We start from the raw sequence: 26,605 nt of genomic DNA on the forward strand, positions 1-26,605 counted from the left end.
CAAAATTTCTGGAACAAATTTTCAGTATAAAACGCTTTTTGGTGAAAAAAATTTTCGGCTGCGCCGCTATTTTAAACCTATGTATCAAATTCAGTGTTTATTTTTACGAAATGTGAGTGTCAAATAAAAAATGGCAATATTGAACATCGAAAACCCCTCCCAGAGCAAATTTCTGGCTACGCCACTGGTTGGGCTGGTCATGCAGCACGGATGCTAGAAGAACTATAAAGTGAAGATAATACTCAGTGGAGAGCAAGAGAGACACCGGCGACCGCGTGACAGGTTGTTTGGTAGTACCGCGCATACGATGGTAGTTTGCGGTTTAAGAGGGCATAAGAATAGGGGAGACTGGGGAGACTTGATCCCTTTTTCTTAATTTGCCTGTAACATTAAAAAAAACACAAAACTAGATCCATTTTTCGTACAGAATGGCAGGTAAACATCTATTGCAAGTTTATTCACAACAGAAGAACTTTAAATTATTGTTAAAGTTTTCAAAACTGTATTTTTATGGAGGCATGTCTTATGATGTATTTTAAAAAAATGGGTCACAATTGATCCCCTTTTGAGCACATGTTTAATTTAAAGGGAAAATAACTCCAGAAGCTTCCTGTTCATTTTCTTTTCAAGTTTTCTTACATTTTTGATGAATATGGTGTATTTGAAATTTTAAGATTTCCTTAAATTGTTAAGGATATGCCGTATTTTGAAAATGGGGAGACTTGATCCCCCTTTTAATGGTGTGTAATAAAATAATAATTATCTGACACGTTTTATCATTGAATATACTAGAATTCCGAGTAAATAGAGGCTTCCAAATAGAATTTTATTTTTCACATGTATAATGTGTGTGTAATCCTCGAGGAATCAAGTCTCCCCATGTCACTGTTGTATACACTAAGCTACATTAATTGAAATATTTATATAACAACCTTATTTGGATAAATACATTTGATAGTATTTTATTTATACTATGTGCTGTGAAATTTTCACACGATTTGATTCAATTTTCACAAAGTTATTGAGATTTTTCGGAATCGCCTAAAAGATTTCTGAAGGACTGAAAACAAACCATCAGCCATTAAAAAATAATGCAATACACAATTAAAATCAATTGTAGCCAAAACATTGTCGTCTGTCCAGATGTTGTTTTGGAAAAAATATGCTAGAAGAAAACTGTTTTTGATTCCGAGAAAATATGGGGGGAACAAGTCTCCCGTGGGATCAAGTCTCCTCAGTCTCCCCTACTTAACGTCTAGGTCAAGAGTGACTAGAAATAATTAGATTCCACAACCGGATCCAATAGATAATATTATTCATCCGGCATAGATTCAACGGAACAAATTGTAGATCAAAAAGCAACAAGTGAATATGTGGATTTCTTTACTATCCGTTCCGAGAACAATCTCTCGATGGTGAAACACATAAGGAGCTTTAATCTTGCAGAATAGAATCAATCAACAGTTAAAACGGACTTAGAGGAACACCTATCCCTAGATATCCTCAACGTACCCCTCCATGAATATCCCCGGAGCGATTTCCTCCTGGATATAGTTGTTTTTGTTCTCATCGAACGGAGTTGACGAACGGCTACGGGACGGCCCAGCAACAGCGGCGGCGGCGGCGGCGGCACCTTCGTTGCTCATCATCGCATCGTGCGACAGCGAGTATTTCCGTGGCATCGGCGAGGTTGTTCCGTTGTTGTCATTATCCAAGCCCCCACAGGATTTGGGGCGGTTATCGCCGAATTTACTCTGATAGACCACGTTGGAATCTGACCGGTTGAAACTGTCCATGTACGAGTTGTTGTTGTTGTTCGAATCGTCAAAGTCAATGTTGGATAGGGACATCCGTTGGTTGTCATTCGCGCGTTTCATCGAGGCTCGGTTGTAGTTGGTTTTACGTAGCATACCTTGGAAGTTGAAAGGTGGTTCGTCATCCATGTTATCGTTCTGAAACGAAGTGGTAGTTCTTTTGATAAGTAAAATTTAATAGTCTCTGAGGAAACTCTTTTCTGAAGGCCTTCTTACCTCATCGGCGCTGTTCTTCCTTCCTATCAACTGCATTTCCTTTATGGGGTTGACCTTGCTAGGGGTAACTCTCGGTTCGTAGCTGTATTCCGCACCGGACCTGGGCTCCCACTGTCTGGTTGGCTGTGGAGCAGGACGCTTCTTGTAGTTTCTGTTTTCGATCGGCGGAGACGGTTCCTTATCCATCATGATCGGGGCCTTCGGTGCCGGACGTTTCTTGTAGACAGCTGATTTTAGCATTGGGTCCTCGATGGTCGTTGCGTCGAACTTGTTACGAATGTCGTCGATGCTTTGGCGAGCATACGGAACCGGAGAGTAAACCGAAGACATGTTCACCGGAACGTGGACCGGAGATTTCCGAACCGGGTAGTCGGCGTTGTGTCGAGGCGATAGTCTGCAAAGAGAAGAATTAGAGTCGTAGCTTGAACATAGACATTTAATCAGTACTTCCTAATCGGTAAACTGGGGTCTCGATGAAATGGTTCATTGGCCATGCCGTAGTCCATCTGATCGTTGGGATTGCCACGTTGCGCGGATCTGGTGATTTCTGACGACAGGTTCTTCCTTCGCCGCAATGGAGCATCCCAGTCTTCGGTGTCAGAATCATTTCCTGTGTACATGTAGGATGCAGCTGACGGGTCGCACATGTACGTAGTATCGAAGAACGGAATTTCATCCCATCTAAAGCGTAGTTTCCAAACTGTTGGACGAATCGGTCCAAGTATTGCCCGGTTTCGTTGTGATGGATCGATTTTATCTAATAGAATACAGTTGCTACAAGTTGTAGTGCCCGCTACAACTCGTTGATTGTAGATATGAACCTGGTGAAACATTATTATTTCAATTCACGAGAATACAGCAATAAAACCAATTACCTGTTGCGAGAAGTTAACCAGATCCTGGTAACGGGCGGCACGATACTGTAGCAATATTTGATACATCGATTTCTTTCTCCAACGATAGGCGAAAGGTTTCAAAAACTCCGCCGTTTCACTGTCCAGTTTCCCAGTGCGTTCATTTATCAGCGGACAATACTTTTTCCTGGCAATATGTCCTCGAAACGCAGTTTGAATCCTCAAGGCTGCTTTATCCGGATTTTCGGCTGTCTGCCGCTTTCGAGCTTTGAAAATATAAAACGTTCTTTGTTAACTATTCTTTATAGCCCTGAAAACAACTTCTTACCTGATGCTCTGTGAAGATTCTTCAGCTTTGAAGCGATGTTTCGCTTCGCAAGGAACGCTCGCATCATCGCTTGAACCTTGATGATCTTTTTAACCTGCGTCTCGTACAAGTGTGACAAGTACTCCACGTTGTAGTACTTCAGGAACACCTTCGTTTTTCCAATGACCCATCCTTCCAGCTTCAGCCGAATCAACAGCAACCGACAGTTATCTCTCGTCATCTCGACATTTTCATCGAACTCGAAAGCCAAGAACTGATACCGACGCAGAAACTCCTGGAACGGGATCCTATGCGAAAACCCTTTCTGTCGAGCTTTAACCGTATCCAGTACGGCCATCGCCCGGACCTGTTGTCGAACCATTTCCTTGGATAACCCATTCGGTTGGTACTCCAGGTCAGACCTAATACACCGAACGAAATGCGTCCCGCCACTGTTCGGTCCGATGGCCAGTGTGCGAATCAACTCCAAACAAGTAGCCCGGTACACGTTGGCTATCGTGCGCATCTTGTGAACCTGCGAGTACTGACCCCGGGACAAAGTGTTCATCATTTTCTTGGCTTTGCTCTTCTCGGCTACCAAGGCCGCTCCCCAGCGTTTCTTCTTGTTGGGCTTTTGCGTTTGTTTGCCCAGGGCTTCCTCGGCTGCCATCGTCAGATTCCCGGTCCTCGACAGTGGGTTCGAGAACATGATCGTAACCACGGGTTCACCGGAGTTCCGCAGCGTTTCAATCATCTCCGGTGGGATAAAGTCTCGATTCTTGTCGGCCATGCCCCGGGCGTCATATGTGATACGTCCCGTGTAGTGAGCGATACTGAACTCATGGCCGCTGGCTCGTTTTATGAAGGGGCTATTGTTGGTGTGGATGGAATCGATAATGTAGTTCTGACCGTGGCGACCTCGACTGGCGTCATCGATGAAGCTGAATAAGCCTTTCGGTTTGTTCATCAGATGGTCCACCGCTAGCTTGTTGTCGTAAAAGTGTAACTGGACAACCGGGATTTGTTCCTCTTCCTATGAATAGAAAAAGAAAATATAAATTTGCTATCGAGGCGAACCACATGTTGTGCATTTGAAGTTCTACAAACATCAATCAATTGTTGATCACGGGTATGACTCTTCATGCCCTTGAGTTTTCTCAAGCAAATTGTTCGAATTCGCGGGTATAACATACCGTAATCCGGGGTAACGTAGATATTTTTTTTTTCGGTTTTTCATATTTGATTGTTTCCTTGCACAAGCAAATGTTACATGATTTAATGTTGGTGGCACGACTGGTGTTGTTGTTTGTAGACATTTTCCAGCATTACAGTAAAATAAACCTCGCGTTGATTCTTTTAAATCTTTGCCGACGTTTCGACCCTTTTTGGGACCTTCTTCAAGGCCTAAACTTTATTCGTTATTAATTTTGCAAGGACATTTCAAGAGATACTTTTACAAAATTTCTAAAATTTAACTTACTCGATCCAAATCAACAAATCAAACATGTTTTCTTCAAACAGAAAAGGTAATAGATGGGAAGCGATTTGAGTGTGATGTCTGTTTCTCTGTGGTATTACTATAGGCGAATTTCTCTAGCCAAGACTGCTTGCGTGGGTTTGTATTTTTCGGGTTTACATTAATTTTTCGCTACGCTGGAATTCCGGTATGGCGCTCAATGATAAGTACAGGTGTTGGTGGGCTTTCTCTGCTACTTAACTCCCACCTCACAATAATAATGAATACACTTTAGGCCTTGAAGAAGATCCCAGCCAGGGTCGAAACGTTGGCGAAGATTTAAATGAATCAACGCAAGATTTCTTTGACTGTTACATGATTTATATTTTCAAATCAAGTACTAGAACTCTTAGTACGTGTTGAGCTATTTTAAGATGTATACCGACGCTTTTAAAGATCTAATCTAATTTTTGATTTTGTTGATTTGGAATAATGATAACTTGAGTGAAAAATGTTTGCTTGTGTTGAAACACCCTCACTTACTAAGCTCAGAGTCTTTGATTTTGGGGATGTTGCCCAAATTCTTACAAGTTATGTACTTTTTGAGTTATTTTAGGATTTAAATCGTCTAAACCATGATAAACGCCTAAAGGTAGGCAATTCATTAGGGAATTAAGGACTACCTTTAATAAATCGTCTATTTTAAAAAATAATTGCACTTTCACAAAAGTTTCGCTTACGAAATTAGATTCTGGGCTGTCATATTAAGTTGTTACAGTGACTTCAAACCTCACATTGTATCTAGTATTCATTTATGTCAAGCATGAATGTTTGAGAATGTATCCAATTGCGACACAGCTAAGAAAAATAGATTTATTTATAAGCTTATGAAACTCAATTTTCATAAATTTCATATAATTCAGTAGCTAAGCAATAACAGATTACGAAATACAATTTATGAGCAGGAACAGATGCAATGAAAGCTGCTTGTTTGAACATTCCATGAGATGGGATAAATAGATCAATGTTACCCCGCGGATCAATGATATCCCGTTTTACGGTACTTCCAAAATTTCCAAAATTTCGGGAAAAAATCTTAGAATAATTTGAAATGAGTAATCGGTTTTTCCACAAAAACGGTTAAATATGTGAATGATGTTTAAGAAGGGCAGAAATGGTAAAAAATTGCCCATAAGTAAACATTTGAAACTCAGAAAAAGTACGTCATCCATAGAATTCCTACTGGTATTCTTTGCATGTAAAAATCTGATAAAGTATTTGTTGCATTGTTCAATATAATTAAATGAATATCAGACAAAGATTCTTTTCAGGTGAGTTTCATCCATAAAATTTCTGGAAATAACAATTGAAAATAACATTGATTTATTTAGTGTAACAACTTTACATAGATAAACTGCGTGCACTATGTGTGCATTTTATTATTCGATTCTTGCTCACTTGTGAGAAGCTCAAAATAAGAAATCAGGTGCGCTGGTTTTGTTTACGAAGAGATTTGTGCCCTTGAAATCGTGAGTAGGTGCCAATTAGAAGTTAAGGATGCGCAATGATGATTGAAGAGTGAACAGTTTGAAATGAGAAATGAAGAGGGTGGGGCAGTGATGAGTGAGAAGTAAGCTGTGCGGAGTGAAGAGTGAGGAGTTTATTATCTATTGTATTTAAGAGTGAACTGTTATTTGTTAGAAGTGAGCAGTGAATTGTGAATAATGAGGAGTACGAAGCAATGAGACATACTAAGCATTTAGAAGTTTGAATCAGTAATGAGTGACTACTGTTAATTAGAGTGAAGAGTGAGAAGTGAGGAGTTTGAAGCAGTGATGAGTGTGAAGCAGTTAAGAGTGTGAAATAGTGGAGAGTCATTGTGTGATGAGTATTGAGCATATTGAGCGTATTGAGTGAGGAGTGAGAAATGAGCGGTGCAGGTGCACTGCCATATTTCCGGATGGCAGTGAGGAGCGAAAAGATAGAAGTGAGGAGTGAAATAGTGAAATGCCAGAAGTGAACTGAAAGGAATAAGCAGTGGAGTAATGAATAATGGAAACTGAGGGATGAAGAATGAGTAATGAGGAGTGAGCTTCTAGGAGTGAGGGAAGCACAATCAGTGTGAAGCGAGAATTGAAGAGTGAGAAGAAACTAGTGAGTAGTGAACTGTTAAAAATGTCTCCGATTACCGATGGGGTCAATAAGGGAATAATATCTAGTGTTTAATTTCATTTGGAAACAATAAACGCAAATGTAGACTTGGATGGTTCAGAAATGTTGAATATCTCAAGAACTCAAAAGGAACCTATCGGAAAATCTCCAATTAGATCATGTAGCAACATCAACTATCATTAGGTAATGGAATGTGCAAACTCCCATTGAAATACTTCGTTGAAAAGAAAGTTATGGGGGTGCAAATCGTACTTGGCCTTTTTTTTCAACTTGACCCAGTGACCCACCGGCCTTACTCCGTCCAGAAGTCCAAGAAAATATTGATCCCGTATATTTTAAAAACTATAGTGTTGTGCGAGTTTGTGTTCAAAATTTGGTTAAATTCTGTTGAGCCCCGTAACGTGGGTAGATCACTATGGTGCGTTACGGCGTAAGATCTACCATAACAAATTTTGATCTTGTAATTTTTTAGCTTTGTTAATTTAAATGCAGGAAAATTCCAAGATCACAATTTGGTATATATTTTTTTTTATATTATGTTTTTCATTGTTAATAAACCGTTTGTTTCAGGAGAATTCAGGTAATGTTTGTCTATGTCTAGAGAAATTTATTTCCGAAAATTATGTAACTGTTGTGAGCCTATCACCATTTATTACTATTTTCTATTTCAGATGTATCTACAAGCGGGCAACCCTGAGGTCGAGCCGACGAAACATCCTTCTTATTTTTTGAAGGGTCAAGATCGCCATATCATTCGGTGGCGGGTAGACCACGTTGTCCGCGTCGTTTTTCTTCGAGCCGAGTGTCGTAATGTCGCGGGTGTAAGTGTGTTTTTTTTTTTAGAAAAAATGATTTTTTTTTTCGGATCGCCAATTTTTTTTACTCGTTTTACGCGATCTTGTTTTATTTTTTCTTTTTTTTTTATAAATTGAGATGTTTTTTGTTATTGTTTGACGTCATTTTTTGTTTATTTTTTTCTTTTCTTTTATTTGTCGTAATGTCGCGGGTGTAAGTGTGTTTTTTTTTTAGAAAAAATGATTTTTTTTTTCGGATCGCCAATTTTTTTTACTCGTTTTACGCGATCTTGTTTTATTTTTTCTTTTTTTTTATAAATTGAGATGTTTTTTGTTATTGTTTGACGTCATTTTTTGTTTATTTTTTTCTTTTCTTTTATTTTGTTATTTCTCGAATCATCTTTTTTTTTTCTCGCGTTTCAAACATTGCAAAGTTCCGATGACCCTGGAGGGATCGGTTCTGCTTGGGCCTCTCACTGAGCAGAAACATAATTATTTAAACAATAAATAGGAAAAAAAAAAACTCTTTTGATTGCCAGCTTTCAAAAGATTAAGTTTCAACCAAATAAACAACCAATGCCGTGGGCCCATCGCCAGCTTTTCAGGCAAATTCTTGACCTACATAATACACCTCCCAACCACTCCGTTGTACTTATGGGAGTGTCACTGAGTCGGAGGCCTCTTAAATAAGTGCTATATCAACATTTCCTTCCCCTATCCCAAGTTACGGTAAATATGGGCGTGGCCGGGAATAATGACATTTGTGCTTTTGCCATTCTTGCATAAGATTGGAGCAAAGTTAACTCCAGGTGCTCCGAAAATATCTCAGCTTTGCTATAACATATATTTGCAGTTAGCTTACCCTGCTACAACAAACCATCAGGTAGATCATTCCCTACCGGTATGACTCTGCAGCCATAGGTAATCCTTGCGCTGATGGTGGGTACACAATCATCATCATCATCATCAACATATATTTGCAGTTCGCTGTCAAATTTTCAGCTCAATCGCTAATATGAAAGGGCACATGTGTGTTTTTTGGAAAATTCAAAATACCTGGCGTAACATATAAAACATTCATCGATATATGTTTTATAGTTTTTGAGATCATTTTTTGAAAATAGAGTTTCATATATTTTATTATAAGCTTCTAGAAAAACATTTCAAAGTTAAGAGTATGCACTAGAAAGCATCTATGGAAAATTATTCAGGCCCTTTGGAAAAAAATAATTACTCTTTCCCTTGAAATCCATTAATGGTTGAACCACGTCTCTAAAATGTGCACCGCGAGGCAAATGGTCTAAAAACCTCTGCTACATAGCAAATGATAATTTTAACGACAGTAATACCATAGACTAATTTCAGACTAATACACAGTGTTCTACACTAGTTATTTATGTGACGAGTTGCAAAAAGTTGATTTTTTCAGCACGAGTCGTACATTTATCCAACGAGGCTTGCCGAGTTGGATAAATACGACGAGTGCTGAAAATATCGAGTTTTGCAACGATTAACATACAAAATTTTATGCAATGATTTTTTTCAATATTCAACTCATTTGAGTTGCATAATGTTCATAATGCAACTCAAATGGGTTGCATAATAAACATTATGCAACTATTTTTCATTATGCAACTCATTTTAGTTGCATAATGAACCAGTTCGGAAAAATTGACAATTATGATACTGAAATGAGTTAAATAAAATAGAAATTATGATACCGAATTGCATAAAAATATTTAAAATTGCACTGTAGTAAATTATAATTTCATTATTATCAAACTATGAACAATTACCTGTTCAATCATTTCGTAAACAAAATTTCGCTGATTATATAAATACTGCATCTGCTCATTCAGTGAGTTCACCACTAGCTGATCGAGGTGGTTCCGATGGAAACACTCAAAGCCAAAATGATCCGTTATAGTGATGGAATGCTGGTCTCCACTAAAATTAAACATGTTTATTTTTATTTCAACTAAAATATTGTTATCATAATTATCTTACTAGATGGCCCGCCCGAACGACATCTTATGATTGATTGTATTGATCAGCCAATCCACCAGTCGTGTGTAAATAGTCGCCGCCAGCACATCTCTCGCATCCCTGGCCTCATCGGCGGTATGTCTCCTCCGCTCAGCCGAACCACGAATAATCACACAATAATTCAGCAGTGCCCACTGGAACTTTTTCTCATCAAGTTTGAGCAACGCTGCTACCTTGGTAGCAACCTCAAAATCCTCTAGTTCGGTTACCCCTTCGTGATCTCGGAAGCGCACCTCCCCCAGCAGAAGAACAGCCGCCAGCGTACGGTAAACCGTTTCGAGCAGTTCCGGTGTAAGCTCCAGTTCCAGCAGTAACTGTTCGAGCTCATTGAAAGCCTGTATGTTACCCGTTACGTCGTCACGACAGTAGCGAAGCTTACTTCCGCCGGTCGACTCCGGTATGCGCAGGTAACGATAGTGACGGCCCCTTACCAGCGAGAAATCACGCAGCCGTCCCTTTGCGTCCATTGCGTCGTAGAAGTAGTAGAATATGTGAAAGTTCGATTGGTTCCTGTCCGTGGAGTGTGGAATGGAAGAAGAGGTAAAATCGGTAAGTTAGCTTGGGCTCGAACCTGTTCGAACATATCGGCTAAAGCTCGGCAAGAGCTTGAATCTAGTACGTGCTTGTGCTTCGAGCACTGTAAAAGGGAGTGAAATTGATTTTCGGTAGTAAACTGGTCTACTCGAGTTTGTTTTTTACGAGTCGTGCGATTCTTATTTCATTGACTAAGAGGTCGTTCAAATATGACGTCCATCGTTTAAGGGGAAAGGGGGTCTGAGAAAGTGTGACATCCATGTATAAGGTATATGAAAAAGCGTGACAGAGGGGGGGGGGGGACGTCATAGAATGGGCCCTAACTTTATAAGTTTAAAAAATGTGACTTTGTTTATGAAAGTTAAATGAAATCGGGTATATATACTGTTCAGTTTAACTACAATTATGTATTGGCATCCTATGACAGATGCGTATTTCGATCACAACTGTAATGTCGTCTTCAGTGTCTCCTACTTGAGTCGAGCCAAGAGCGAGACACTGAAGACAGCCTTAAAGTTTAGGTCGAAATACGTAGGCTGTCATAGGATGCGAACACATAGTTGGAGTCTATCTACCGTTTTTTCGATTTTCTGTACTTACATATTGGTGGACGAAATCCGGAGCTTTTCCAGCAAGTACACCCAGAAAATGGCACCGGACAGTTTGCCGGTCGATCCGAACGTCAGCTGAGTTTGTACGATGCTTCGAGTCGAGTCCGAATTCAGCGGCGTTCCGGCGTTGACCAGGGCCGATAGGACCTTATAGCCGGATTCGATTCGTTGCTGCACTCCGGGATTGCCTTCGCCCAGGATGGCCAGATGCTTCATGCACATCTTTACGTTGGTCGTTTTGCCGGAGTAGCTTTCGCCGGACATAATGATGTGTTGGGGTTCCTCATGGTGCAGCATGTCCTGGAAGGCACTGTCAGCAATGGCGAAGATATGCGGCGCGTTGTCCGAGCGGGATTTGCACATGTACTTGGTGTGAAACTGCAAGAGGATTTTTTTTTAGTTTTTATTGTGTATTTTAACTTAAGCCAATTCTACACTAGAGGTATTTTACAGATTAGTATTCGTTACATTTATACCGCCTTGAACTGAAGCAAAACACACATTTTTATGGTCTTCTAATATTTTTTTCAAAGAAGTTTTCACAAAAATCCCTGTGCATCAAAGCCATGGGTATTGGATTTTCCTTAAGGGGTTTTATATGTTGATAGGCGAGAAAATAAGGAAAAGTTTGAACTTTTGTAAAATAATGTAACCATATTTTTACAAATGCTCGTTTCTCATCGTACATAGTACAATATTAAATGTGTAAAATCAGCTTAAGAATATGAAAAATAACCAAAGTTGTAGCATTTTCTGTAAAACGTGTTTTCTTTAAGGTGAATATACAGGGGATACTCAAAATAACTGGGACAGGTAAAATTTTCACTTTTCAAAAAATGTTCAACTCGCTGTAACTTTTTGAAAAGGGCATCAAATATTCTCAAATTTTTACTGTAAGTTCATCAACTAGTTGTGTATCAGTGGACAAAATTTGGAAAAGATCGGGCCATTCTACACGAAGTTATAAAGATTCTAGAGAAAGGTACAATTATCCGATAGCCAACTTTGAGCTGTTATATCTCCTGATTCAATGAACTGAATGCAATTTAATTTTGATCATTTATGATTTATATAATGAACTTTGAAAAACAGTTTACTTAATTTGAAATTATTAATAAGAATGAAAGTAATGGTGGTTTCATTTATTCTATGTTTTTTTAGTAAATTTATCTCTTTTTTATATGCATCCCATTACTTTTTCAATTTAATGCCGGTTATTTTGTTACTTCCTTTCAAAACATATTCATATTGAAGTCAATTAGAGGGAATTTAAATAAACTATAATTACTATCTCGAATTTTGAAACGATGATGAAGTTTTGGATAAATTTGTGGTATATTAGAAAAATAATCCAATCGTAATAATTTTGTTTTGTGTAAAGAATTTTAAGTTTAGTCAAAAGCTTTTAATACCTCATTATATAAGTCATGAATGATCAAAATTTCATTGCATTCGGTTCATTGAATCCGGAGATATAACAGCTCAAAGTTGGCAATCGGATAATTCTACCTTTTTTTAGGACCTTTATAACTTTGTCTAGAATGGCTTGATCTTTTCCAAATTTTGACCACTGATACACAACTAGTTGACGAACTTACAGTAAAAATTTGAGAATATTTGATGCCCTTTTCGAAAAGTTACAGCGAGTTGAACATTTTTTGAAAAGTGAAATTTTTACCTATCCCAGTTATTTTGAGTATCCCCTGTATAACGAAGCCACAGCCAAAATTTTCAAAAGCACAAATCTGATGATCCATTGGACGGTTTACTCTGAAAAGTTGATCGACCACCAGCGGGTAACCAAACGATCAACTTTTCAGCGCAAACCAACACGTGGTTCTTCAGATTTGTGCTCTTGAAAATTCGGGCTGTAGCTTCGTCATATCTTCACCTTTAAGAGGTTTGCCGTGACTAGGATGACAGTCCAACGGCTCAACTGAAAGAACAAACCCAAAAGAAAACCGTTACTAGATGACCTTATGGTGTCCTTGAACGATCAGAATATTAAAAAATGTTTTCAAGCAGGGACGATTTATTAAAAAAAAACACTTTTTGCATGCAAAAAATGTATGAAAGAAATCATAACACTGATATGATTTTTTTTTAAATGTTGATCGTTCAAGGACACAACACATGAACAGCGAAAACTTAAAAAAAAATGGTAGAAATCGGTTGTGCACTGTTTCCGCAATCGTAGTCACCGCATTGACGTTCTTAGAAAAACATAATTCCGAGATAATCGCGTTTAAAGTTTCTAGTTTGCACTACGCGCCCGTAAGGGAGCGAGCCGCAAAACGCTATACCTTTGCTTGTGCTGTTTGGATTTCTATGAAAATTTGATACAACATTTGAACCTAGCTTCATTGATACATTTTCTAATCATTGAAACAAAAATAATCATCCTCTACCATCTTATTTTCTGGTGAAAGCAACTCAAACAAATTAGTTGCATTAGTGTTGAATAATTCAAACAAACGGTTCTGCTGATTCTCATATCTATATTCCGGTGGACAGGGGTTGTCCATTTAATTTTATTTCAAATTTGAAAACTAAATTTTTAAATTTCCCGTTCCCTAAGGGTGCCGTTTAGTTACGCGTGAGAGTGCGAGTGCGCGTGTGCGAAGCCACAAAGAAGAATATCAACAGCAGCAAATCCTTTGGATGCGCACACTGAATCAAAATTCAACCATCGCGCAACAATAATGACAATGTCGCAACCTGAATTTGTTGCGACAATCCACCCAATGCACATTGGATGAAATCGCGAAAAACACGATCGTGGGCTTTTTGAGTGTGAAAATGTGAAAATTTTATAATGATATGTTCTGCAAAGTAGTTACATATTTTTAGGGGCAAGTTTTGATAAGCTTACTCAAAATATAGATAAAAAAAATCTCTTTTCTACATAAGCCACGATAAGTAAATGGTGCCTTAGGCAAAGTTGTAGATAATATCATGCAGAAATATGTCGCTGAAGACACTTTTGTTCTATCTTTTGAAATAAGAAATACATATATAATAAATATAGTAAAAACAACCCCTTCAAACCTAGGAAAACCACAAAATCCTTTATATCTTTTTTGGATGGGGTTTTCATGGCTTATGATGTTCTGAACACTTTTTCAGTATGTTATTATGCATCTTTTTTCTGAAGACAGTGTTGCCTTATTGTTATTCTTTCTACCTGATTTTTTAGTTTTCCTATGAATGAGATATCTTGCAGAGTTGCAAAAATGTCAAAGCATAATGTAATGTTGAATAAAAATGCTATCTTATACAGCTCAACTGATTAGTTGATCTTAGTTTCTTCGATACTTAAATTGTGTTTGAAAATTGTCGTTATCTCACTTTTGAAGGTTGGAATAAACACTAAATTTGTCATATCTCCTTTTAAATGGTTTTCGTTGCTTGGAATGTTCATATGCGTTTTTCAGTATCTCAAAATGCATCTTTTGGCTTGAGACAGTTATGCCACATTTTCATTTTCAGTTAAGCCTTTGTATATTATGCAAAACCTCCAAAAGTCTCAAAAAGTTTCGAAAAAGTATTTGAAATACGGAAATAATTCTTTCAATAAACGCTGCTCCACTGGCATGAACATCCCAAGCAACGGAAACCATTTTAGAAGAGATTTAACCAAGTTAGTGTGGGTTAAAAAACGATCAACGATCAATTCTGACTATACATGTCAATGGTTGCTCCTCCGTGATTGATCTGAACTGGTACCAGTTGCACTGAGATCCAACTGAATAAAGGGCTGGGACATTCCACTTATTCTCAAAGTGCAATTTTAGCAGCTCATGCATATTTGATCAATAACGGCGCCGGCCAAGTCCTTATAGTCAGCTGGGAAGGGAAAGGAATGTTAGAGTGTACTGGTTGTTGCTACTAGAGACCGAGAGCACTCTGCGTCCCCACAATCAGCACGGACTGGGGTATTTGTTAGATGGAAAGGATGGGAGATCTGGGAGTCACCGTTGGGTCGATGATGCGATCCATGGATTGGGGGTTATTTAAAGTGTTCGTGGTAGATTGTGTGGTGAATAAGGTGAATAAGGTGAAGCGGCGCAACACGCTTTGGTTGCATAACTTATAGGCGTTATATATACACTGTGCTCTGAGTGGAAGTTGGAAGGGAGGGAAACGACTTTTTTCAATTCGTTTCTGTTTCTAGCGATGGCTATGAACATATGAATATATATGAGTTGTATATGTAGAGAAGAGAGAGCGAGAGAAAGTGGATAGAAAGATACAAAGTAGGATGAAAAGGACGGGCCAGGGATTGAACCCATGACCTTCTGCATACGAATCAGCAGCGGTAGCCACTAGACCACCAAGCCCATCGATTTAACCAACTTAGTGTGGGTTAAGTAGATAAAAAAAACAAAAAAAACCATGGATGAATTCCTGGAGAAATCTCTGAAGGAACCGCTTGAGCAATTCCTGAAGAATTTGCTGGAACAGCTTCTGAAAGAATCCATTGAACAACTTTTGTAGAAACCCCTGTTGAAATTTCTGAGATAATTCTAGGAATAATAAAGAAGTCGCTAAAAAATTCTTTAGAAAGCTACTTAGAAAAATTTGAAAGATTTCTGAATTTCCGATTCTTAATGTGTCCGTGAATCATTTTCGAAGAAAAATGGAGTATTTTTGAGAAAGTTCATGGAGGATTCTCTAGAGGAATACTTTGAAAAGTTTCTGATGACTCCACGAAAAAAAAAATTAAGAACTTCGTAGATGAATTTCTGGAATTCAAGGAATTCTTGAAGTATTTTCTAAAGAAATCCATTCTGCCTGAATTTCTTTAATTTTTCCTGGGTGATTGTTAAAGTAAATGTAACTACGAGGAGTTTCCAAATGAGTTCTAGGATGGACTTCAGCAAAAAATGAAAGAATTATCGGAAAATCTGTTGAAACCTTTTTAAAGTTATCTATGGAGAAATTTGTAAATAAATCTCTGGAGGAAAATCTGGAGATATTTTTGAAGAAATTATTAGGCGAATTTATAATAGAAGACATGGGAGATTTTCTGAAAGAATCAATCGAAAAACTTGGGAAGGAAACCCTAGGACAGTTTCCATAGCAACTTCTGCAGAAAATTCCCGAATGAATCTCACAGTTATTTTTTTTAAAGAATCCCTTGAGAAATTTCTAAAGAAATCCAAGGAAAATTTTCAGACAAATTGTGAAACTTTTGAAGGAATCCCTAGTGGCATTTCTGAAAAAAAAATTGGAGTTGCTTGTGAATTTTTGGTGAAATTCTTTGGAGAATTTCTAAAGTAATTCCAGATTTTTTTTTCAAAATACTTTAAATACATTTTTTTGAAAACATCTGGAACATTTTCTTAAGGCATCGCTGAAAGTTTTATTAAATGAATCTCTGTAGAGATATTTGAATATTTATTATAGGAGTCCCAGAACGAATTTTTAAAAGAATCCCTGGATGAATTTCTGCTGAAATTCATATTTTTTTTTAGAAAAATGGAGGAATTTCAGAAGTAAATCATGCAAAATGCTTTGAATAAATACTTAGTGGAATTTTTAAACAAATCCGAATACTATTATTGGGTACCCAGACAACCAGTAATCATATAAGATGTTGCATAAGATGATAAAGTGGAGGCCATATGCGTGCGTGCCTCCATTTAGGCGCATGTAATATGTACGCATATCGCCTCCACTTTAACATCTTATGCAACATCTTATACGATTACTGGTTGACTGGGTATGAATAACAACTAGAAAATAACAAGTCCTGTTGTTTTGTAGAATATGGCGACCCACCAGCATGTTTTTTCATAAAATACGTCATTTTTTGCAAATTTGGACTGACTTTTTAATTAAATACAGGTTAAGGTGCCCAAGTGTTCAGCTTTAGTAATCTCTTTGTATAAAGAAATTGAGATAAGCTTCCATGTATATTTAACCAGTCTGACTCGTTTTGCATGAAACATGTCTTAGAAGTTCTCGCATACATTCTAGAAATTAACATTTTGAAGATATAGTGTCGTTTTTACGCTTCTGCAGAATTTTAAAATCTACTTCAAATTGAAAGACCAGGTTGAAAATGCTATAAATATTTACAGCGAGTGGGTGAATATCAAGTAGAGTTTTAGAATCATAGTACTACTGCTATTTTCTTGTCGAAGTTTGACAAGTTTTTGCTGATTTTTTGTATTGGATGTTTAACGGTTGATTGAACGTGTACATCTAACTGGAAATGCAAACTACAAGTACCAACTTCAACACATTTTTTCCAGAACATAAGTATTTAATTAGGATTAAAAAGAATAGAAATGAAGAAAAACCGAATATCTGGAGAAACTCTAGAAATAATCAAGGGAGCTTTTGTAAATTAGAAAATGGTTAGCAATATCATTTTACATAAGTTAATTAAACCATTTATTACAATATTGCCCAACTCTTCGTGACCCACCAAAAATGAGCCCGCGACCCATAGTTTGAGAAATGCTGACCTAGAGGAACCTTTAGAAGATTTTTTGCAAGAATTTTACGAAGAATTCCTAAATAACTATCTGTAGAAACTTATGGAAGAATTCCAAGAAAAATCTTTTGTGAAGTTTCAAAAATTGTTCGAAAAAAAAAATCTTAATGAAATTTCTTACGAAGTTCCTGGAAAAATTTCAGGATAAATACTTGAAGGAAAACAAGAAGAAACACTTTAGGAAATTTCTGAAATTTATTTTGAAGAAATAAATAAAAAGTAATGGAGGAATCATTGGAGTAATTCTTGTTGAAATTATGAAAAAAATGCTACTTCTGCAAAATTTCCAAAAAAAAACCAGCAGGAATTAATGAAGTGAATTTTAATGAAAAACATGGAAAGGAATATATTCCCACAGAATTCCTGTAGAAACAGGGAGCCATTTCTGGAGTAATCCTCAAAAGAATTTCTGGAAAAATCTGCTAGATCAAATTTGGAATTAACTATTGAAGGATTTTTTGGATTAAAACTAAGAGGTTTAGTCGAAGACATTTGGACAGTAAATCCTGAAATAATCGGAGAATCTTAGGTGCTGGGAGGCAACTCCGGATGAAATCTTGGAAGATTTTTTGGATGTGTTTTCCTAACAATTTTGTGGAGAACCCTTAGAAGGGTCCTTGGAAGAATTTCGGGAGATATGCTTAGATGAAGTTTCGATGGAATTCCTAGAGTTTTAATATTAGAGGAATCTTTGAAGTAATTTCCTTTTGAAAACCTGGGAATAATGCTACGAAAATGCTAGGAAAATATAAAAAACCCAAATTAATCCACCTAGTGGTGACAGTGCCTTTCTCGTCGAACATGTTCTCACAATCTTTCCGACAACGTAAGTCAAAGTGTTTCTGAATCCGAATATTTGTATAGAAAAGCAAGCATTTTATCAAAGACATCTTTGAATTGACTTAAAACTTATTGATTGCACATAGTCCGACGTTATGTTCAACGTATAAGCAGGGCTGAAAAATATCAGACTTCTCAGTTGACTGCTTGAGCACTTTGTTGAGCACCTTCACTATTGCAACCTCGAACTTTCCGCTGGTCGAACGTATGGACAACGATTCCTCCCAACATGACAACGCTTTCCTTTCCATCTACTATCAAAACGTTCGTGGATTACGCACCAAGACAACAGATTTGAAGCTGCGCTTGTCTTCCTCCGATTACGACGTTATCATTTTCACGGAAACATGGCTCCGACCTGACATTAACGATTCGGAACTCACGTCTGACTACTCGATTTTTCGCTGTGATCGTAGTGCAGCTACAAGCGACCTGTCGAGAGGTGGGGGAGTTCTCGTCGCGGTCAAATGTGGACTACAATGCTCGGCTGTGTCTCTGGTCGATTGTGAGCACCTAGAGCAAGTTGCTGTTCGTGTGAGATTGCCCAATCGATCCTTATACGTTTGCAACGTTTATTTGCGCCCCTGTTCTGAAGCAGCACTTTATTCAGCGCATGCTATGGCTGCACAGAGGATTGCCGATCAAGCTGCAGAGATCGACGTTATATTGATACTGGGAGACTACAATCTTCCCCGCCTGAAGTGGTGCTTCGATGATGACATCAATGGATACCTGTCCTTGAACGCTTCCAGTGAGCCGGAACTGATTCTTGTAGATTCCTTGTCGTCGTGTGGTCTGGTGCACCTTTGTCAACTCTAGCGGAAACGTGCTTGATCTGGTTTTCTCGAATTCCCCTAATGATTTCGAAGTACTGCAGTCTCCGCATCCGATTTTAACTTCAAAAGATTATCATCCGCCACTCGTACTGCAGCTAGACACTCGCAGCTCTGTGCTTGCCCAGGTTGTTTCGGAATCCAGCACTCCCGAACTTGACTTAAAGCGCTGTAATTATGAGCATCTTAACACCATACTGGCATCTGTTAACTGGGAGCACTACCTAAATGGTTGTTCAGTCGACGCAAATGTGTTCATGTTTTACGACAAGCTTACTGAGATTCTAGCTTCGCATGTGCCTCGTCGACGGTCTTTGGATGCATTAAAAAAACATCCTTGGTGGACGACTGAACTGCGTAATCTGCGAAACAGACTCAGAAAGGTGCGTCATCGCTTCTTTTCTGATAAATCTAACGAAAATAGAGAGATGCTTCGCTCGGTTGAGTCGGCGTACAACGAACTGCTCACATCGACCTACCAAGGATACGTAAGTAGATTAGAATCCAACCTTAAGCGTACCCCTACGATGTTTTGGAAGTACGTCAAGTCCCAACGATCAGGTAATCGAGTTCCGTTAAACGTGACATACGGCGATGTTACGGCTAACACACCCGAGGAAGCCGCAAATCTGTTTTCCAGTTTTTTCCAAAGCGTGTACAGGGCGACGGCCCCGCAACTTCGGCCAGGGTGCTTTAGTCAAGTGCCTTCCTATAACGTTGATCTACCGCCTTGCAATTTCTCCTACGACGATGTATTACGAGCACTGACAATGTTGGATGCTTCAAAGGGTGCTGGCGTCGACGATCTGCCGCCGTTACTATTGAAAAACTGTGCCAGATCATTGGTGGTGCCTGTAATGCTGCTGTTCAACCGTTCCTTAGAGGAAAAAACTTTCCCAAGTTTATGGAAAATCGCCTTCATGATACCCATTCATAAAACCGGAACATTGAGTAATGTGGAAAACTACCGTGGTATCTCGATTCTTTGTTGTCTGGGTAAGGTTTTTGAAACTCTAGTACACGAGATTGTGATCAACGCTGCTAAACCGCTAATCTCGGAGTACCAACATGGCTTTCTACCTCATCGCTCTACCACGACAAATTTGTTATGCTACACTTCCGTACTATTCAAAGAAATGGAACGCCGAATGCAAGTTGACTCGATCTACATAGACTTTTCGAAGGCGTTCGATACTGTTCCTCACAGGTACGCCGTTGAAAAATTCAAACATGTTGGTTTTCCCGATTGGTTTACTGAATGGCTGATGTCGTATCTTTCTGATCGTAAAGCATTTGTAAAAGTGAATTCTGCGTGCTCGAATTCCTTTGACATACCATCTGGCGTTCCGCAAGGTAGTGTCCTAGGCCCCCTAATCTTCGTGCTGTACATCAACGATTTGTGCCCTCGGATCTCCTCAGGAAAGCTGTTGTTCGCTGACGATATGAAAATGTTCAGAGTCATTGCCACGGTTCTAGACTGCCTTGCACTTCAGACGGATATTAACGAGCTGTTGCGCTGGTGCCACGAAAATGGAATGAACGTGAATATCAGTAAATGTAAGGTTATAACGTTTAGTCGCAAATGCAACTCGGTAATCCACCAGTACCAGATGGGTTCCATCCAGTTAGAACGTGTGCAGTCAATTCGCGATCTGGGTGTGACCATTGACAGCCAACTTCGTTTCAACGAGCACGTGTCCGTAACAACTGCGAAAGCATTCTCCGTTCTTGGATTTATCCGCCGCAACGCAACGCACTTCACCGACCCGTACACGCTTAAGTCATTGTTCTGTGCCCTGGTGCGTAGCATCTTGGAATATGCAGCTCCGATTTGGAATCCGTATCACGCTTCGCAGATAATCCGCATCGAACGCGTCCAGAGGCGCTTCATACGTTTTGCGCTTCGCAATCTACCATGGAACGACCCTGAGCATCTCCCGGACTACCCTGCACGCTGCCGCCTAATCGATCTGGAACTGCTCTCTGATAGGCGTAAAAAGTCACAGCAGCTAGTCGTGTTCGATTTACTGCAGAACAATATTGACAGTCCGGATCTCCTACGGCAGCTGTCATTGAATGTACCGACGCGTCAACTTCGACAAAACGACTTCCTTATTGTTCCTGGGCATAGAACTAACTACGGCCACAACAATCCTTTGAGTTCCTGCATACGAGTGTTCAATGAAGTTAGCAACATGTTCGATTTTGGCATGACGAAGGAGAACTTTAGGAATAGGTTAATAAATTAGATTAAGAACCAGTCTGTACGATTTTATCGAAGACATAGTAATAATAAATAAAACACTGGAGGCTGATCAATATCAAGACGATACTAACAAGCTAAGCGATAACTCTTTACACAATCACAGATCACAAATTTTTTTCTGAACATTTGGGCTATATCTTATTGACCGTTGAAAACAAGAGCGATAGGTAGTGAGTATAGTACGACGTCTGTTTGTATGTGGGTTTAATTTGTAAGATTTTGTTCTCTTACACATATTTAGCGCTTGCTTTGATTTTATTTACTTTCGTAGTTCCGGCGAAGCACCAAACGCTAGTTGTGCAACCCTACCGGTAGTCTGTAATATGGTGTGAGCCTATTTTCTAGTAAACCGTTCCTCGGGTTATTCAAAAAGCCGTGATGTAATATGTTGCATGGTATATTTGGTTACTTTCGATGCGGTACCGGAACAGGTTCCGGAGCACACCGGGTCTCCCAAATACAGTCTGAGACTATTTCATTGCTAACGTTCATTAGGTTACCCAAAAAAAACGATTTGATTTATCTCATGCATGGGTGGGTATAGATCACTTTTACATTTGACCACTTCCAGTGGGACACCCAGAACTGGTTTCGGGACACTACCGGCTGTCTAAAATATGGTCTGAGGCTATGTTCTTACGAATCGATCATCGTGTATTCAAAAAAGCTGCTATTTGATGTACTGTCAAACACTTATTTGTGCATTTCGCCAGTTCCGGAGAGACACTCGAAAGTGGTTCCGGTACACTACCGGTAGTCTTGAAGTGGCCTGAGACTTTTCTTGCTGATCGTTCTGCGCGTCATCGAAAAAGCCGATATTTAATGCGCGGTGAGCATGCGTTTGGTTCAGTTCTACATTTGACCACTTCCGGCGGAGCACCTGGAACCGGTTTCGGCATAGTATTGGTTTTCCAAAGTGTGGTCTATGATTGTTTCTCTTGTTAACCGTGCATCAGGTTACCAAAACAGCTATTTATGGGGATGGTTCTCCTTTACATTTGATCACTTCCGATGGGGCACCCTTAAACGGTGAGGAATACTACCGGTTGTTCCAAATATGGCCGGAAACTTTTTTTTGCCAATCAAGATACCTAAAAATCCGCGATTTGATTTGTCGCATGGGTTTGGTTCACTTTTTTGTTTGGCCATTTCCGGCGGGACACCCGGAACCGGTTCCGCATCACTACCGGTTCAGATACATATGGTCTGAGAATATTTTCCTGCTGACTGTTCATCAGGATAACAAAAAAGCCACTATTTGATATGTCGCATGTATGGGTTTGGTTAACTTTTAAACTTGGCCACCTCTGGCGGGACATCTGGAACCGGTTCCGGAACACTACAGGTTCCGATATGTTCTGAGAATGCTTTCCTGCATACTGTTCATCAGGTTATCGAAAAAGCCGCGGTTTGATATGTCGCATGCATGGTCTTAGTTCAATTTCATATTTGGCCACTTCCGGCGGGACACCCGGAACCGATTCCGGAACACAACCGGTTCAAATATGGTCTGAGAATATTTTCCTGCTTACCTTTCATCAGGATGTCAGAAAAGCCACTATTTGATATGTCGCATGCATGGGTTTGGTTAACTTTTATGCTTGGCCACCTCCAGCGGGACATCTGGAACCGGTTCCGGAATACTACCGGTTCCTATATGGTCTGAGAATGTATTTCTTCTTACTGTTCATCAGGGTATCGAAAAAGCTGCGGTTTGATATGCCGCATGCATGGGTTTAGTGCACTTTTATGTTTGGCCACTTCCGGCGGGACACCCGGAACCGGTTCCGGGACACTACCGGTTCAGATATGGTCTAAGACCATTTTTATGTTAACCGTTCATCAAGTTATCGAAAATGCCGTAGTTTGATGTGTCGCATGGATGGGTTTGTAGCGTTTTTATATCTGGCCCCTTCCTGGGGTACCGATCCGGAACACCTAAATGGCCATAACTCCGGAACGGCTGGACCGATCCAAACCATTTTCAATAGGAAACAATGGGACCACATTCCCCGTCGAATGAACCGTCGGTCATTAAAATCGGTTCAGGTTTACTGCCAAAAAGTGATGTGAGTTTTTTTGTACACACACATACACACATACACACACACATACATACACACACACATACATACACACAGACATCACCTCAATTCGTCGAGCTGAGTTGATTGGTATATGTGACTCGACCCTCCGAGCCTTCTATCGAAAAGTCATTTTTGGAGTGAACATATAGCCTTTCCAGTACACTTAGTGTACGAGAAAGGCAAAAAATATTCCTGGATAAATCCCTAGAATAATTCTTGGGGAAACCCTTCGAAGAATTTCTGAATAGATCCTCGGAAGAATACCTGAACAAAAATTTACCTGCAAAAATTTATCAATGAATGCTTGCAAGAATTTCTGGAAGAATTCTCGAAAAAAATCCCGGACCTCTAGAAGCACTCCTGATGTAAAACTTGATTGAATTGCTATTTTTTGGAAATATCCCCGCACAGGCATCCACAAGCTAAACAAAAAACTTCGGAAACACGAAAGAACATGTCGAAAAAGCCAAACAGAACGATCAGGTGTCGGAGTAACTTCTATAAAAATCCATAACGAAATTTTTATAACTAACCCGAACGAACAACTGAGTAAATTCGAAAAAAAATGAAATACATCCTGGAGGAAAACTCAATGATTTCCATGGAAATCAGAAGAGTTCCTGGAAAAAACTTTGGTAAGCATTTACGAAATTTACTCCTAAGAGGAATTTCTGAAGGAATTTACGCTGTATAGACAAAACCTATTTGAACACACAGAAAAATTTCCGGAGCAACTCTCAGGAGAGTTTGGAAGGAAACTTCTGAAAGTTACTCACTTCTCCGTAACCAACGTTCCGATTGAGATTATTTTTTGCAAATCTCTAAAATCTTATATTTAAAATCAACGTTGAGAAAGAGTTTTTGAATTTTCTTTTTCTTTTTGAAACTCTTTCTTTGAAATTGTGGAACATCATCTCATAATCTCACCAATAACTGAAACTCCTGGTTGGGTTTATTGGAGCACGAACATCCGAAACACTTAGTTTATCTATGAACTTTGAGTTAGCTCTTCTCTCTTCTTTTTGTAACTTTCAACTTCATCTCGAGTTTCTCAGCTGACTTCGGTATTGTCTACTAAGTGATTCAGCCCCTTTCGGTTGCTAACACTTTCCAACTGCGTAAATTTCTTTTGAAAATTTAGAACATTGAATATTGGCTTCAAAATATTCACTGCCATACTTAATTGGAACATTAAATTTCAGGTAATTTGGTCGACAGTACCCGTTATAATGAAAAGAGCAAACCCTAGAACTCCTTGAGATACCCTTCGACGCCATTGAGACCCTCTTAAATGCCCCTGAGATCTCCTGGTACCCCCTGAAATACCCCGAAAACTACCTGAAACGCTCCTGAGACTCTCCGGAACTCCTCTGGAGCCCCCTGATCTTTTTTGCAGCACCTCTGAGGCCCAATGCAACCCCCTGAGCTCTTTTGCAGCACTCCTGAGGCCCAACGGAACCCCCTGGAAAAATCCTGGTATCACGCGGAAACCCGTTAAGCACCCCTGAATTTGGCCTGAAACGCTCCAGCAACTTTACTCCTCTATAAACGCCCCCTATGGGCCCCTGGTATTGGCATAGAGAATTTTGAGCTCAACGCACGAATCCCATAGACCTTTTTCAATTCAAATGAAGTTTTGCTCATGTATGAATTCCCATTTGAAAATACTTTTCATGTCATTTGTTTTACAATATTCTTCACACAACTTTTGAAAAAGGCGTTTGAAAAAAACCCTATGTTCTTCAAAATATTATAATTTGGAAACGGTTTGTTGGATTGAAATGATGTTTGAGATATTTGAAGGCCTTTTAGAAAAAATACCATTTGATTTTTTTTTAAATATTTTTTCTGTACAAAGCTGACTTCTGGCCTCAAACTTGGCCACTGGAAAGTTCAAACATTTGTGTAAACTGACATATTTTTAATCATCACCAATATCATATCAGATTGCTGCCAGATTATTCGACGTTGTAACCTCTGGGACTGCAATGGGCCCCAATCCATTTTTTTTCTGTTTGCGTTCGTCCAGGAATTCCTCAAGGGACTCTTTCATGTGTTACTACAGGGGTTTCTCTGAGAATTCCAACGGAAATCCCTTTGGGAATTGCTCCAGGGTTTTCGTTTGTGAGTTCACTAAAATCTTCTTAAAATGTTCAACTTTTTTGAATTGTCGTTATTGATTGATACACTCTCTATAGGAAACGACACAGTTAGATTTGTCGATTTGGTTAAAGCAGGTAAAGCTACTCACCCCACGAACATACTCCGGCGGAGGTTGGTTGGCATTCATGGAAATCAGCACATCCCCTACAAAAGTATACGTTGACCCGTTCTTGTAGCGTTGGATCAGCTCTTCCAAAATAGATTCCTCCGAGACGGTTTCCAGAGCAGCCAAATCCTCAACGAACATCTTTTCCGTCTTGTTTTCGGCCGCCTTCAGTGCTCCCTTGATCAGTTTGAATTCTTCCTTTTTCGGGACATGGACGTGACCGACCGAGTCGGCGAGCATCTTGAGTTCTTGACTGATCTGAATGGGAAAGAATGAACAAAAAATCTAATTGAATTCTTCGGGAGGATAATGGGATTCTTACGTGATAATCATTTTCCGGTAGTTCCGTTAGGAATGGATGTTCCATGATCTCCATCATGAAAGGACGATGATCGGGATTCTTCTCCAAGCACTCCGTAATGAAGTCGTTGTAGTTCTGGGACCAATTTGCCGGTCTGTATAACGTAGGTGGTGGATTGCGTACGATCTGGAACATGGTTCTAGTGGGATGCATATCTCCGAACGGAGGTTTACCATCACCAAGCTCGATCGCAGTTATTCCAAGAGCCCAGACGTCCGATCTGTTGTCGTAGACTTCGTCCTCTGTTGATTAAAGGATACGTTATTGTAGATTACGCTTCACCGTGATTGTCGTTTTCAACTAACCGTTCTTAGAACTGCTGATGACCTCCGGAGCCATCCAGTTCGGTGACCCAATGCAGGTTCCACGTTTACCCAGCGTAGATTTGTTGTCTCGTGATAAACCAAAGTCACACAACTTGACCTCTCCTTCCTTACTCAGCAGTATGTTGCTTCCTCGAATGTCTCGATGGATCACGTGGTTCTCGTGTAGGTACACTGCCGCCTTGGCCGTTTCCCGTAGGATGTAAGCAAGTTGTTCCTCAGACACTCGGCGATTGGATGCATGGATCTTTCTGATCACATCAATCACTGGGCCGTGGTCACAGTACTGAAATTTATTAACACATTGTGAATCATGG

General features: G+C 39.4%; 1 protein-coding gene across 1 annotated transcript in view; it reads right to left on the reverse strand.

Annotated features, from left to right (window-relative positions):
- Positions 1 to 1,416: 1,416 nt before the first annotated feature.
- The window catches only part of LOC109621667 (neither inactivation nor afterpotential protein C), a 37,754-nt gene continuing 12,565 nt past the window's right edge, over positions 1,417 to 26,605 (reverse strand). Inside the window, exons 3-13 of the mRNA XM_029871362.2 lie at positions 26,271 to 26,574; positions 25,927 to 26,207; positions 25,587 to 25,862; positions 10,794 to 11,182; positions 9,621 to 10,169; positions 9,410 to 9,560; positions 3,213 to 4,224; positions 2,906 to 3,150; positions 2,478 to 2,851; positions 2,031 to 2,424; positions 1,417 to 1,952 (exon numbers count right to left, since the gene is read on the reverse strand). Of these exons, the coding sequence (XP_029727222.1) occupies positions 1,494 to 1,952; positions 2,031 to 2,424; positions 2,478 to 2,851; positions 2,906 to 3,150; positions 3,213 to 4,224; positions 9,410 to 9,560; positions 9,621 to 10,169; positions 10,794 to 11,182; positions 25,587 to 25,862; positions 25,927 to 26,207; positions 26,271 to 26,574 (4,434 nt within the window). The 3' untranslated portion in view covers positions 1,417 to 1,493. The remainder of the gene's footprint in view (positions 1,953 to 2,030; positions 2,425 to 2,477; positions 2,852 to 2,905; positions 3,151 to 3,212; positions 4,225 to 9,409; positions 9,561 to 9,620; positions 10,170 to 10,793; positions 11,183 to 25,586; positions 25,863 to 25,926; positions 26,208 to 26,270; positions 26,575 to 26,605) is intronic.

This window comes from Aedes albopictus, chromosome 2 (genome assembly GCF_035046485.1).
Source record: "Aedes albopictus strain Foshan chromosome 2, AalbF5, whole genome shotgun sequence".
Lineage (NCBI taxonomy): Eukaryota > Metazoa > Arthropoda > Insecta > Diptera > Culicidae > Aedes > Aedes albopictus.